At 47.3% G+C, this 15607-nt stretch overlaps 3 protein-coding genes across 3 annotated transcripts in view; all 3 read left to right on the top strand.

Annotated features, from left to right (window-relative positions):
* Positions 1-11234, top strand: part of LOC108063111 (serine-rich adhesin for platelets) — a 46493-nt gene extending 35259 nt beyond the window's left edge. Inside the window, exons 4-8 of the mRNA XM_044392894.2 lie at positions 149-791; positions 845-932; positions 6356-6796; positions 7381-7444; positions 7504-11234. Coding sequence (XP_044248829.1) covers positions 149-791; positions 845-932; positions 6356-6796; positions 7381-7444; positions 7504-10454 — 4187 coding nt within the window. The 3' untranslated portion in view covers positions 10455-11234. The remainder of the gene's footprint in view (positions 1-148; positions 792-844; positions 933-6355; positions 6797-7380; positions 7445-7503) is intronic.
* Positions 1-15607, top strand: part of Nop10 (Nop10 ribonucleoprotein) — a 107852-nt gene that overhangs the window by 61430 nt on the left and 30815 nt on the right. The gene's annotated exons all lie outside the window — the stretch shown is intronic.
* Positions 12539-14265, top strand: LTV1 (LTV1 ribosome biogenesis factor). Its single transcript, XM_017150115.3, has 2 exons — positions 12539-12611; positions 12671-14265. Exons 1-2 carry the CDS (start codon positions 12609-12611, stop codon positions 14162-14164), a joined length of 1497 nt encoding a protein of 498 aa, XP_017005604.2. The 5' UTR covers positions 12539-12608; the 3' UTR covers positions 14165-14265.

Genomic DNA, 15607 nt, shown 5'->3' with positions numbered 1-15607 from the left:
TCGGAATATATAAAAAATTCAGATACTTTTTTCTGACACCAGCATGCGTGCAGATATCTGCCGCCTTCTGTATTTCAGATTATAAAAGCCTAAAAAAAATGTTTTCAAATTAAGTCCAGTAGCTAAGCATCTTTTTTGGTCCTTCCAGAGCAACATCATCAGCAACAGCAGAAGCGTCGCCGTTTCCATCCGCTCCGCAACCTGCGGCGCATCTTCCGGCGACGCACTCTCAATAGCACGGCGGACAGTCCTGCATCCTGTCAGTCGCCAGGACCCGGATCCTGCAACACCTTGCCACCGCCCGCCAGCAGCAGCAGTGAGAAAAATCTGCGCAGTGGGATAGCTTTGCCTCCGGGATCTCCTCTGAATTCGCAGCAATTGAAGGAGAACTATCAAACCCAATCGCTGCCCAAATCCAAATCCTACGGCTCCCATCGCGATGAGCTGCTGAGCGTGCTCCTTGGCAAAAAGCGGGCCAGCAAGCAGGATCACTCCCAGTCACAGTCCCAGTCCCAATCGCAGTCGCAATCCCAACAGGAAGCCATGTTCCAGGCCCAGCGACAGCATGGGGGAGTGGCCGTCTTCCCGGATTCCCTTGGCTTGAACCGGAGTAGCTACTTTGCCGACCAGAGAATCCAACAGCGACATCTACGCAGTGTGGGCGACTCCTCGCAGGAACTGGAATCTGGTTCCGGCTCGGGATCAGGATCAGGATCAGGTCCTAGTGGCCCCGCCGACATCTCCGACAGCCAGCGCAGCCTCAGCGAGGGTCGCCTCCTGGACGTGGACGGGTGAGTTGTCCTCCTCTTCGCTATGACCGTGGTATTTTAATCTTGGATTTTAGGGACTACGCTCGAGATGCCCTCTCTCAGTCCCACGACAGCGTCTTTTCCGAATCAGCAACAGCCAGCAGTCTATCTATCGTACTCAAGGTGAGTTTTTGTATATGTTTGTATATTGAAAAGTCGATTATAATCGATAATAACTTTTAAAGAAAATTCCAATAAAATTTAATAGCAATATTTTCTTAATTATGAAAATAGTAGGTTCGAGGATATTGGAATTTAATGGCTTTTCGTGATGTTTTAGATGTTTTAGATTAAATTAAAACTTTACTTTCAAAAAAATATATATTGTTCTGCCTTTTTTCCGATCTTAGCTTTACTCTTTATACCGGAGAAAACCTATTCTTTATCTCTTCATAGAGAAAAGTTCAAGGCCCCTGGGTCACTGGGGAAATCCGCTTGATGTTTTTGTTATCTGGCTTGTTGTGGTGCAATCAATCTAAATTGATTTTAATCAAATTCAATTGGTGCCTTTGTTGGCATATCTGCATTTGTGCTGACCGAATCTCCCGCAGAGTCCATTGACTCATATTCGATTGGGGGTTTTGTTTGATTGTTTCGGATTTTCGGAATGTCTGAGATTGAAAACAACTTTTTCAACACATTTATGAGCTGATTATAATTCATACCTTCGGTACAGAACTGCGGTTTCCTATTGCGATGAGTTAAATAGCTGCGTACAACGGAAACAACTTTTTAGCTCCTTTAAAACAATTACACACAACTAAATTAAATCGAATTAAAAGTTGTGCCAAAAGAAAGTCCAAAATGAAATAGTCTGGATAAGATGGTTATCTAATAAACCCAAACATCATAATGTACATCATTATCACATTTACTGCATAAGTCGGTTGAGCGTTTTTCACTTCTTTTTTGAGTGAAAAAGAAAAACTGTAGCCGACGCACGCGTTTTGCAACTGGAAACCGAAACCAATGTTAGGAATTACACTTAAAACAATTGTGGTGTTTTTTAATTGCTAAATTAGAAGGATTTCTTTAAAATTATTTGCCCTAGATTCGTTTAAATAAAATCAAATAAATAATTTTAAAATCAGAAACCTTTTGTTGTTATGTTGTATAAATGATTTAAATTTTTGTTCGAATACCTAAAGCTTAATTAAACTTGTTTAATTACTTTTTTACATATCAAATGATTGCTTGAGTCAGTTTTAAAATCAATCTAAAATCGGTTTCAATCTAACTACAAGTGATGCTATATTTTCTTTCTGTGTAGCCAATGCAGTAAGTCTTCGTCCCGCCCGCCATACACTTCACCCCTTGGAACTCCCGCTTTTCCCGGCGATTTTCCACCTCTTTCAGCGCGTGGCAATTTGCGGCTTCTTCTCCTGGCAGTCGGCTGTTACTTCTATTGCTTCTTCGGTTTCTGGACAAACGAGTTGCCAGCCGATGGTCGCTTGGCCGCTTCTTGTTATTCCACTTTTTTCCACTTGGCCAGTCCTCCTCATTTCTCCCGGCCCCCCGCCTTGCACTCCTCGGAGCTCCCAGCTTATTTGCCAACCTGGTTAGCAAATAAATCGCATTTCTTTCTGTTTCTATGCTATTGAACTCCTGCAAGTTTTCCGCTAAATCAGTTTGCATCGAGACTTTAGCCAGTGAAGACAACTTGTGTGCTCGTCGGTTTCCCGATTGCGATTCCAACTCCGATCCGCGCTATGTCCACGATCCTCGGGATTCCTGGACTCTAGCCAAGTGAAGAAGTTACCGAACCAGCGATTTAACGGTCCAACTGGGTAACTGTGGTGGAGATTGGAAGAACTGCGATTCCTTAGTTTTCGGATGGTATAGCAAGCAAAGATATACGGAAGTCCATAATGCTGGAAGGAATTATAGTGATAAATAGATAGATAGTTCTTGAGAGCTTATTGTTTTAACTCGTTAAATATATGAGATTTATAAAATATATCATATTATAGTCCCTCGAAAGTTTTTCATATAAAATAATATATTCATATCCATTAGGTAAATATTGTAGGTATTTTAGTAAGGTTTCCTACAACGATCAAGGTGATTTTTTCAAGAATAAAACTTGAGTTCACAGAACGCATTCCCAGGAAAAGATTCAGGTTCTAAAAACTCTGCTCCTCCAGTATACACATCTTCTAAGACCATTCTGTCCTGGGCTCCCTGTTAATCCTCCAGTCAGTTGAGATGGCTTGGCGATTTTCTTTTGAAAAGCTGAAGAGCAGGTCGGGAAACGAGCTTAGGTCTATAAATATTTACCAGCCAGCAGATGTGATCCCAGAGACAGAGCCAGAGCTCTTGGCCAACCAGTTTGATGAATTAATTGCGGATAAATAGAAAGAGAAAAACATCTACACGATGGCCATAATGGAAAAACTAAATGACAATGCAGTCGGGCAATTTGCAGGCGGCGATCGGTGGACGGGGGATGTGGTTATCCAGAGATCTGGGGGGATTGGTGGAAAGAGGTGGGCATTTAGCCCGGACGACTTGGAATGACAGCGATATGGTAACACGGTAACACGCATTAAAGTCGCCTGGGAGCGAGCATGGCCGTCATCGGACTTGGACTTTAATTTTGATGGGGATGTGGATGTGGATTGGGGGGCAACATTTCACACGCTGCACGCTAATTGACCAACTCTGGCGGGGATCGGGGGGAAGGAGGGATCCTCAGTAGTACCGACATTCCGACTTCCTAGCTCCCGACACTCGAAATTTCATTTTCGGCCTACATTCGTTTACAGCAACATGAGATCTGTGACACTTCCCGTCTGGTGGGCTCCATTCCAGACATTGCGCAATGCCTCAGCCATGACTGCATTTGCCTATCGCCCAGATTTCCGCATCCATTAGGAGCACATTTTCGGACCCATGTCCAATCATCGTCGGTGCATCCGCGTTGGGATTTTAATTGCGTTTCTTCGCACGCCGATGGGCGCATTCTGGAGTCGGGGGCTCAGAAATGCGGCCCATGTCCATATTGGCCGGCCACTTCTACTCTGGCCCACTTCCCGGCCCCACTTTCCGCCACTTTTCGCCACTTGGGTTGACAGCCAACAGCAGACAGCCAACGGCCAACTGCCGAGGAGAAATTGATTCGAGGCGATTGTATTTGATTTGATGGATGTGAGGCAGCCAGAGGAGTCGACTCGAGAAATGGGTGAGAGTCGGCAGAAGGGTTCTTGGAGTACCCAACATGGTCTGGCTGCTTCGGAGAAAGCTAAGCTTATGTTTCTAGTATGTGCAACTAACGAACTATATCCGTGCCATTTGGAAACTATTTAAAGGGAAAGTTTTTAAAAAGTTTATTTCATTTAGGAACTTACAAATTGTCGGAGAACTTAGGAATTTACAAGTTAGAAGGTAAACTATAAATTGCTTTTCTTTTGTTAGTTACCTCTGTTCTTTAAGAGGGCACATTTTAATTGCACTACTTTCAACTATATCCAAAATATACAATTCTAAGCTATATAATATATAAAAAGCTCTTGATCTTATTGCAAAGCAATGATACCGTTTATCTGATCCTAACCCACTTGGCAGGGGTATATCAATGAATTCAGATCTGCTACGTAATCGAGCCACATAAATATCCATATTCCATTAAAGACTACGGTCGAAGTCAGGGTCAATTCACGTTGGCCATTCGATGCGATTGGGGCTAGGCTACCGGCTAAATGCACACACTTTAGAGCGTTTATCCCACTTGCAGATGGCGGCCATTTGTTTAACTCATATTTGAAATGCAACGCGGACGGCGCAATGATGCAATTGCATTTAATTCGAAGCGATTGCCACTTGCCTCCCACTTGCCTCCCACTTGGCCAACTGTTGTGCCCGTTCTCTGGACGAAAACCGCCGTCTTTCGGATTGCGGTAATCAATGTTGGCGGCTGTGTTGTGTGTGTGGCCATGTTGGGAGCCGACTATCCAACTAGCCGACTGGTTCCCCTTTTCCCCCGGCAGTCCCCGTCTCCATTCCCCCGTCAGTTGGCCCACTCGCCAAGTGGGCCAATAAATCAGTGAACGTGACGGGTCGTGTTTTCCTACTCAAATGGGAAGTGGAACTTGGCTAAGAAGTCGCTATCCGCTGCAGGTAGCTTGGGCTGTCCGGTGGATAATGGGTTAAGGGTCGCAGGATAGGAACTACCTGCCTGGTATTCCTGGCACCGCGAAAAATTCCACGAAGCAAGAGCAGATGTCCAAGATTATGTAAAATATTCCGATTTAGTATGAAAGTACTGTGCGAGGTGGAAGCAATTTAGAAAAGAAATGGTTTATTCTGTGGGTTTTCCTCTCATTATAAATTTTTTTGATTTTTAAAGTATTTCTTTAACATTAAATACAAACGTTTAGTTAGCTTACCATTTTATTGAGAGTTATAGAGTTTATAGATTCAAAATTGGAATCGAAATTACTTTTAAAACGTTGATAATATGCTTGATATTTTTTTTTTGTGCGAATCTATCGTAACAATTCGTTAAAATGTAATATTCTTTAAAATAACGTGACTTAATTAGTGCATCGGGATGCAGGCGCCCAGATTAATCAACTTGCAGAACATTGAACTCGCCCTTAAATCCCCAATTGCAATTGTTTAACTAGAACTGATGGGCGAGGTCTTTAACCTGAACCAACCCGGCACTTAATCCTCGGGCAACGAGCTCCCAAAAATAGCAACCCCACTAGAAATGAGTCCAAGAAACAGATGGCGACGTCACGCGCCGCAAACACTGATAGATGAACGACTTGAAATGCGAAAGAGACGGGGAATTCCGGGAGTTGGAGGAGGGATTATTCCTCGGTTTCGGACTCGTTTGTTTACTTTGGGACAGAGTTTTCGGTTCGCTCGGTTTGCTTACCCTTGAAATTCGGTCTAGAGCTGACAATAAACAGATCTCCAGTGCCTGCCCTGCACCCAATTATGTTCGTCTAGGTAAAAGGCAAATGCGACGCCATTTCCATTCCCATTTCCATTTTCATTTCACTCTCGATGCATCTGCATCGAAATCTTCAGTTGCACATCGCACTTGGGTGTCGTCAGTTGCCGCTGCTCGAGTTGAAAGTGAAATCTTTGAGATCGCGTGATCCCCTTGGCTGAGATATTTTCATAGTACCCATATTATCGCCACAATGGTAGCCAGAGGTTCGGGTTCTCTGAGGGCGCAGGCCAATCCCTTCCAGCTTTCGTTCGCGGTAAGAATTTATAGGGGTTTTATATATCATACGGAATCGCAGGTCTCTGGGGAAGCCACAGTTGCCCAGTTAAAATGGGGATTCTCTATCAGTCATTTGTAGCCTCGTCTGCGTTGTGAGGCCCTCCAAAATGATCGACTTTAAACAGAATCCCTTCAAGATGAAGCTGGGCGGCTCCTCCATGGGCGAGAGTCGCCTGGGACGCAGTTGTCTGCGGGCTCGATTCGTTTTCCGCTGGAAGAGCTGGGTAACTCAACCAACGAAAAAAAATAAAGACACACAGTTCTTAACCATGAAACCCGAATAACACCTTTCTATTTCCATTTCCAGGCGGAACTCACGGATGTCTTGCGCAAGAGACGTAATAGACCCGATGCCTCCGACGAGGACTTGGGACTACCCCGTAGCCCAGCTTCGCCACAACGAAGGGCAGCTGGCGGAAACAGCAGCAGCAGGAATACCTCCGCTGTGGGTCACCAGTCTCGGGGTCACCAGAGCGAGGTCTCCTCGCTCAGCCTGCTGAGTGTCAACAGTAACGAGGCGGAGACGGAGGACAGCCAGAGCTCCCATCACCACCGTCACCACTCGCGGGTGTCCACCAGTTCATCCATCTCGGTGGGCTCGGATATACTGCGATCCCATCACGAGGACGATGTGGATGCCGTGGGCGGGGAACGCCACCGCCTTTCCCATGCGGCGGCCAAGCACAAAATGGCCATCAGGCCGGTGAAAAAGAAGGGACCTACCAGGCAGCATCGCATGACATTGGAGGTGAGTGGCTATGCAACACATTACAAACCCCCTTTACAGTACAAAGATCTAAGGCACACTATTTGATTTTGATAATAATGTTTTCCGATTAGATGTAATAAACTTCATGAATTGAAATTCTGGGCATCGGAAGTCGGAGTAAATTTGCAATGGTTTTCGGAACAGTTTTTTTCATTTTCTATTGAATTCCTTAATATAAAATCTTCACCCAAAAAAAAATTACCTTGATTTAAGTTCGCGGACTTTAAATTAAGGAACGATGGATGGTTATACATGGATTTCATCCCATATACATTTGAAGTCTAAATGGACTAAAAATGGACCTATATGGACTGTTACATGGACTTAAGTCCACTTTTAGTCTATTTAGACTTGTAATTTATGTGGGATGAACATTTTTAAGTCCATGTATAGACTTGTTAGCAATTTCAAAGTCATCATTCCCTAAATAAAAGTCAATGGACTTAAATTGTTTTCTGAGTGTACCCTTATAACGAAGTTATACGTTAGTATCTATTCCAAAACCCTATCAAAAAGAATGCATAATTTACATTTCTATGCACTAACCTGATCATTTCTTTCAGACTTCCATTCCGGAGGCAAATGAGGATGTGCTGAAAATGAGCCCTGGATTAAGAGCTGTCCATGGTAAGTGATTTGAAGTAGTCCAGAATCGCTATATATAATGTCTTGATTATCCCGCTTAGAAGCCGACCATAAGAGCAAAACGCGCTCGTTGCCACCGAAGACTCTGACTGCCATTGCGCCACCGACTCAGGTGAACCAGGTGACCACCAAGCGAACCAAGACAATCGAGCAGAGCTCCACCGTCACCACAGTGACGAGCTCCTCCTCGTCCTCCTCCACATCCCAGACGTTCGGACTCAGAGGTCTGACAAGCAGGACCAACGCGCTGCTGGAGAATCGCGGAGAGTCGTCCACGGATTGCGACGACTTCCTGGCCAACGAAAGGGAGAACGAGAGCGGCTTCCTGCGCCGCCTGATCCACCGGAACTCGAAGAGATCCATTGCCAGGGCCAACGACGGCGTGGAGGACACGGACTCCAGCCAGAGTGTGGCCAAGAAGCTGCAGATCTCGACCTCCTGCCTGGAGGCCGCAGCCCGGGAGCCCCTCCAAGTGCCGGACAAGTCGCGCAGTGCCACCTCCCACGAGCAGCACATCCAGGAGACGCGGCAGACGATCAAGCGGGAGATTCACAACGAGGGCAAGCACGGACTGAACGCCATGGTCAGCAACTACGGCGTCCATCCGCATCCGCCCACGGCATTGAAGCCCAAATCGGGTCCAGCGGCCAGGCAGCGTTACCTGCCCAAGGAACTGGGTGCGGTTCCTCCACCCTCCTCCTCCAACGATGTGACCAACTTGCTGTCGAAGAGCTCGCGGGGCAACGACACCTTCCAGTCCACCACTTTGGTGCGCGAACAGCAGACCAAAGTGGAGTCCTCCTCGACGTCCTCCACGCACTTCGAGCGGAAGGCAAAGATCGTCGGCCTGAGCGCCTTCCAGCAGAAGCTGTCGCGATCCAGCGACTCAGTGGGCCAGCACTCCAGCTCCTCCAACTCCTTGGAGACCAGCACGGATGAGCCCTCGCCACTGTACTACGAGGAGAAGCAGCGCAAGACGGTGGAGAAATCGCGCAGCTTCCGGAACTACGAGGACGAGGCGGTGGACTCCGGCGCGGTGCACAACAACATGCCGAGCCTGCCGGATCTGTCGCTCAGTTTCCGGGTGCCCGCCTATTACAAGCAGTCGCCGCAATCCCCGATTTCGCCCAGTGCCAAGTGTGTTTCCCTGGGATTCGAGATCAACGACAACAAGTTGCTGCAGTCGCGAGCCGAGTCCACCGGTCAGCTGCCCTCTTCGGCGGCCAAGAGCTCACCGCAGAAGGCCTTGGCCACCACCAAGCTGATTGTGAGCAGTCCGGGCTCGGCAAACATCTCCCAGATCGAGCAGAACATCGACCTGATTGTCAAGTCACCGATGGTGAGCGTTCTGAGGAAGTCGGGAAATGTGACCGAGAAGGTGACCGAGAAGGTGACCCCGAAGGAGCCATCTACTCCGGCCAAGCAGCGACCCAAGCTGCTGGATCTGGGAGCAAAGATCACGGCTCCGGCGAATCATCCCACTCCCAGTCCTGCCAGTCCTCTGACCAAGAGTGCCAAGCTCTCCAGCAGTCCGCCCACAACTCCGGCCAAGACGCAGAGCTCCTCCAGCAGTCGTCGCAACTCCAGCAATGTGGAGGCCACCGGCGAGCCGGAGTTCATGAAGATCCAGTTGAACCGTGTGGACCAAGCGCGTCTGCACAACAAGACCAATCACTTGGTGCTGGCCAAGAACCTGAAGTCGCCCACGGAAAGGAGTCAGAGCAGCGATGACCTCAGCTTCAGGCGGAATAGCGGCGAGGGTCTGGCGGGAATTGAGATTGTGGAGCACAGCCAGCCCATAAAGCCCCTAAGTCCGGTGGTCAGGCCGACGACACTGGAGCCCAGTTTGGGCCGGCAATTGCGATCCGTGAGTGCCACGAGTGTGAGGACGAGCTATGGCAGTAGCAGCGAAGGATTAGCCACCCCGGTTACTCCTGCCACCACCCCGAGCACACCCAAAAGCAATGGCCTGTCGAAGGGCGTTCCCATTGCTACCAGGAGTGCAAAGGAGGCCAAGGAGCCGTTGGTCAGTCCCAGAGAGCCGGCGAAGAGCGGCAGTCGCCTCTCGATGGAGGATCGCAAGCGGTTGTTCCTCAGCGAGGAGCGATCAAAACCGGGGGAGCAGCGCAGGAAGTCCATTACCAAGGCGGAGGCACCACCCACTCCGTCGGTGATCCCAGCCACGCCCGCCATTCCAGTCACCCCACTGCAGTCCACGCCCACCACTCCCGAAATAGGCGAGATTAATGGCAACAGTTCACCCACCTCCAATCCCGTGGTTCTGCGCAAGAAATCCTTTGCCAGCTGCAATGGCAATCCCACCACCACCAGCAGTCCCTCCAAAGACGATCCCACGCCCGAGCTGATGAAGGTCTTTGCCCGCCGCTCGCTGAAGGTGAAGGATGACGAGGTGGTGACCCTGCCGCAGGCACAGCCTCCAGCTCCGGTGGCCACAAGTAAGAAGCTGCCGCCCAGTGGAGGTGGAGGTCAGAGCGTGGACAGCGACAAGGAGAACCAGTCGAACAGCGAGGAGAAACTGGACAAACTGGCGCCCAAGGGCGAGTCCCAGGTGAACCATCATCCCAGCAGCAATCGCAATTCGGTGGCCGACTTCCGCAATCTCAACCATAACAACAACAATAACAATAACCATCAGCAGCAGAAGGTGCCGCCCAAGGTGGTCACCTATCTGCCCCCCATCAAGGTCAACAATCAAGGACGCAATAGCCTCAATAACAATGGGAGTGCAAAGCCCGCGGGGGAAAGGTTTTCCCTGCAACTGAAGCAGGCCAACCCGACGGCAACTACTCCAACGTCTCCGGCAGCAACACCTGTTGCAGTGCCAGCAGCAACACCTGCAACATCTGCAGCACCAGCAGCAGCAACCACACCCAGTAAACCCATCGAGAGATCAGCCACCGTGGGCGAATTCAAGGGAATCCACCAGAGACGCGCCGAGTGGGAGCAAAGGGCCAAGGAGGCGCTGAAGTGAGGGATTTTAGTTGAGAATTACCTGAAACTCTCGGCAGACCAGACTGTACCTAGCCTAGCTGCAATCCAAGTGCTTTTGTCTAGTGATGCCCCCAACTGGGGGGCAACAAAATTACTAAGGGAATAATCAAATTATCATTATAAACATTAGCTAAAAACCTGTAAAGAATCGCAACTACAAATGAAATCAAAGTTGAGGGCGCCGGACCTTCGCGAGGTCATCCAAAGACAATAGCGACCTGCTCGGGTCCGGCTCCCAAAAAACACTATAGGCAATAACTATATATCGATCTTCAAAAAGTGACTAGCGTATACTTATTTTAAGTCTATTCAGAGTATCGTTTACAAACTGAAAACTAAGCTTCGTTTCGAATTTCTTCTGTGCATGTCGAGAAATGTTATGAAATAAACAAAAAAATCCAATTAACTTTAACTGACGAAAGGAAAAAGAAAACTTTAAGGACTGTGAGTATAATTACGCGTAGCAAGGAGCCTGATATTCGAAACATTTGATTTACTTTAAGTTGATATTTTGCAAGCTTGTAATCGGTAGAAGAGAATGATTTTACTATTTAGACTAACTATTATTAATTTTTAGTATCGTACACGCATTGTTTCAATGACCTTGTTTATGTATACTGAGATTAAAGATCCCTGAATGTAAGGAATGGAAATTTAAACATATTTCACACCCAAGTGTATAATTGATGTCATAGCGACAAGTTTGTAAATGTACATAAAATAAATACAATCGAACTAATAAATATCCAAGTAAATAAGACTGTGCAACATTTGTTGGGGGTTGAAGTGTAACCGTTATTGGGAACAATATTGACAGATATTGCAGATATTGGAGAGAGATTGTGTGTGCAACCTGCTTTCAAAAATCGATTGATGATCGTTTTAAAGCTATGGCTTAAAGTGGTTCCCGACGTTCGCACATTACGTACCTCGACTATAGCTACCCTATACTCTTACGTTTCTAAAATGGATTAGTTATTTTGTCTCTGTGTCAAAATGAGGTTGGTTGATGTCGCCTCGTCTTCTTTGTATTCTTTTCAGTTCACTCGAAAGGATTGTGAGAAAAAAAACCTAAAAGTTAAATTCTTGGTTTGTTATCTGATAGATTTAAAGACTGCAACGTCATCTTTCAAGCTCCAAATAATTGTAGCATTTTTATACTTTTGCAGAGGGTATTATGATTTCAGTCAGAAGTTTGCAACGCAGTGAAGGACACCCAATAAAGTCTTTTTTTTTGCAGGAAGTATATATCTAATTCTGAATTTTTGAATTAAATTTTATTAAAATCGGACGACTATATCATAAACCTGCAATAGGAATGATCGGAAAATTAATGGAAATATAATAGGAAATAAATTATTGCTTCGTTGGTTTTTATTGTATTCTCTTCTCTTCTACTCTGGGATATGTATACTTTATGGGGTCGAAAACGCTTCCTTCTCCCTGTTGCACGAATGCAATTTACCCATAAATAAATAAATATAAAAATATAAATACTTTTATTTATACCGTTTATGTGTTTTTTTGACCGACTTGACTCCTTTTCTACCGAATTCTGCTATATCGGTAACTGGTTATTCGAATGTCTGCCTTATTTATAGAGGATGTACCTCTCGACTATGAGATACCCGTTATAACTCATAACTTTTTAATATATGGTCCGATTTGAAAAATTTCTTCTACATTTCGAAAGTTATTGCATTTACACTTTTTCGAAAAACCGAAAAATGTGGGCCCCAGACACACTACAAAATTAGTTTGAGTCGATTTTGGTCGTTAATTCTAAATTCTAATTCAGTAAATTCATGTTCCCTGAATTATCTAATTTGTCTGATAACTTCTTAACATTTCAGCTATATAACAGTTTTGGGAATACCAAGAATATATTGCCCAAAGTAAAGGCCATTTAAATTAAAACAAATAAATAATGCTATACCCTTGCTAACTATTTGGCGCCTAGTCTTTGAATTAATTATGTCGTTGTCCATCACTGCGAACGAAACATCCACAGGGTGTGCCATAAAAACCGTGTGACCGTATGCGCGAAACTAGAAAAATCCCTTTTTGGGTGGCATCTACGCAGGCACATGTGTTTCTCTGTATTTACAAAAGAAATCACGAAAACAATCCAATAATGGTGGGTAAAACTATTAAAATCTGGTTAGCAATACTCCTAAAGACAATCTCCCACTGCAGGTTAAGGGCAAGAAGCCGTACATTGACCGCAAGAAGGCGGTCACCTTCCATTTGGTTCATCGCAGTCAGCACGACCCCTTGGTGACCGATGAGAATGCTCCGCAGAGGGTGCTCCTCGAGGCGGCGGCCCGTCAGCAGAAGCCGAAGGAGGAGGCCCCTGCCACCACCACTGATCCCGCCAAGCGGCAGGAGGAGCTGAAGAAGTTCGGCATCCACTTCGACGACGACTACGATTACATGCAGCATCTGAAGAAGCGCGAGAACGATGTGGTGTGGGAATTCATGGAGAATCCCAATCAGGCGAGGAAACACAAGCTCCCGGAGGGCTCCGAGAAGCCAGGCCCGGCACCCAAGCTAGTCCTGCCCAGCTCCGTCTTTGCCAGCGAGTTTGAGGAGTCCGAGGGCATGTTGAACAAGGCGGCTCCGCAGACATTGCGTCTCGACTGGGATCCCGATGTGGTGGCCGCCTTGGACAGCGATTGCGAGAACGAGGACCTGGACGATGACTTCGTGATGCAGGCCATGGCCGAGGGCGACTCCGATGACGAGGAGTGGGATGGCGAAGGGGAGGAGGAGGAGGAGCACTCCGACATGGACTTCGACTCGGATGACCTGAACGAGGAGGAAGACGAGGACGAGCTTATGGACCGCCTGGCGCCCCTCATGCGCGAACGTCGCTTCGACGACGAGGAGCTCAAGTCTCGCTTCACGGAGTACTCGATGTCCTCCAGCGTGATCCGTCGCAACGAGCAGCTCTCCCTGCTGGACGATCGCTTCGAGAAGTTCTACGCCTCCTACGACGATCCCGAGCTGGGCGACCTAGCCCTGGAGGACATCGAGGGCAACTGGCACCAAAAACATCCCGTGGTCATGCAGTGCTTCCAGGAGTTCAAGAAGAAGGACAAGAGCATCGAGTACAACAAGGAGTGGGATCGCGAGCGCATCGAAAAGTATCGCAATGTGGTCGAGGGCGAGCAGGATCCCACGGAGGAGCTGGTGGACTACGAGGTGGACGACCCCAAGCAGAAGAAGTGGGACTGTGAGTCCATTCTGTCCACCTATTCGAATATCTACAATCACCCGAAGGTGATCGACGAGCCGCGGCGCAGTCGTCGCTCCAGTGCCAGCACAAATCCGGCTCCCATCCACATTGATCCCAAGACGGGGCTGCCCACAAATGTCCTTCGTGGCGGAGTTGATGGTCAACTGACAGCCAAAGCTTTGGCCAATCTGGCCGATGAATCGCCCGCTGCAACGGGGCCAAAATCACTGTGCGCCAAATCGATTCTCTCCACACTGAGCGTCCTGTCCATCAGGCCCAAGGACGAAACCGCCGAAGAGAAAAAGGAGCGGAAGCGCCTGCTTAAGGACTATCGCAACGAGCGCCGCATCGAAAAGAAGGCGAACACAGAGGCCTTCAAGGAGGAGAAGAAGCGGCAGACGCACGTGAAGATCAACCAGCGAACCAACCAGCAAGGAGCGTCCATTGTCTAGCTTAAGTTTCCGCTCTTTTCTCTAGGCTTAAATGTGAAATGTATACACAGGCGTATATGTTAAGTGATATCTATAAACGAAGGATTGGATAAACCGACAAACTGTTGCCGTTATTGCGGAAATAGTTCATTCGATTATACGCAAGAGCTGGGGGAGTTGGAGTCGGCCCGGGATGTCGCCCTTTGTTGGCGTCATCGTCGCTTGTCAGTTGGCAGCCGACCATTAATCAAAGTGGCTGACTGTGCCGCACGCGCTGAGGCCATAAACCGCAACAACTATGCCACATCGCGATACCCTGGAAGAGAACGCAACGAATGTCCTGCCTGGCGTCAATTAGCCCTAACTGACTGACTGACTGGCTGGCTGACAACAAGTTTAGTCTAGCGACTCGCGAGCTGCTAACTAGCTCGACGGGCGGACATAAAGCGGAATCAACAGCAAGACAATCCGAGCGAAAATAAAATAAACTCCATTCCATTGTCAGTTGGCGAGCAGCAACAGCAACTACGGGAATGTTATAACAAAGTGGCTTTTTACCTCGTAAAGCCGTGAGTCCATATGTACAGCATTGTAGTAGCGCCTACATCAAGTATATGCACGACACGACTGTGTCAGTGCGCTACTATATATTATAGTCGTCGGTCCTACAAACGCGATTTGTATTTACACAGCCATATAGAAATTTCCCACGAGGGCTGAGTTCTGGGTTCTGAGGTCTGGGGGCCATTCAGGCCTCGTTTCCAGCCCTTGGGCACTGGTAACTGGCTACTGGTTACTGGCAGGTGGGGACTGGCTTTCGCTTCGGCGTGGCAGTTGTTTAGTGTTTTGGTTATTTTGTGGAATTTTCAAGTCAACTCGCATGCACTTTGTTGGAAAGCCCCACCGATGTCAGTCAACACCAACTGTTAGGGATATATCTAGACTCTACACACTAGATATTTTATATGAAAGATGCCTAAACCTCAAGGATCACAAACACCTAAATGATACAAATTAAAAACCAAAACTGTAACCATTCCTTATTCTTTGAAATCCCTATTTATATCAATTACAAAACTCAATTTTGAAAATAATCAGAATTTCCTTGATTATATTATGATATTTTTCCATAACTATCCACAAACTCACAGATGGATACGTGACAGTTATTGGAAACAGACCATTCATTTGATCGCTCTTTTCTCATTTGGGGCTGGGGCATGGGGATTAGAAAATCCCAAACACACTTCCAGGGAACCCAACACCAATTTGCAAGCGAACCGAGGCTTGTGCCCATGCAATCGTCCTTCCAGACCCCCAAAGCCCTTACCCATAGCCATTCCTAACACCGAGACCGAACCCAACTCCCTGCATTGTAAGTGGAAACCCGTTACAGTTGGTTGTCGTGCCTGAGCCTCCGCAGAACGTTGGGGGATTTTTTCGTATGTCGTATTAAAGTTGGCA

The sequence above is a fragment of the Drosophila takahashii genome, chromosome 2R, assembly GCF_030179915.1.
Source record: "Drosophila takahashii strain IR98-3 E-12201 chromosome 2R, DtakHiC1v2, whole genome shotgun sequence".
In the NCBI taxonomy this organism is placed as follows: Eukaryota; Metazoa; Arthropoda; class Insecta; order Diptera; family Drosophilidae; genus Drosophila; species Drosophila takahashii.
The sequence above is the reverse complement of the archived record's forward strand: the minus strand, read 5'-3'. Positions and strand labels throughout refer to the sequence as shown.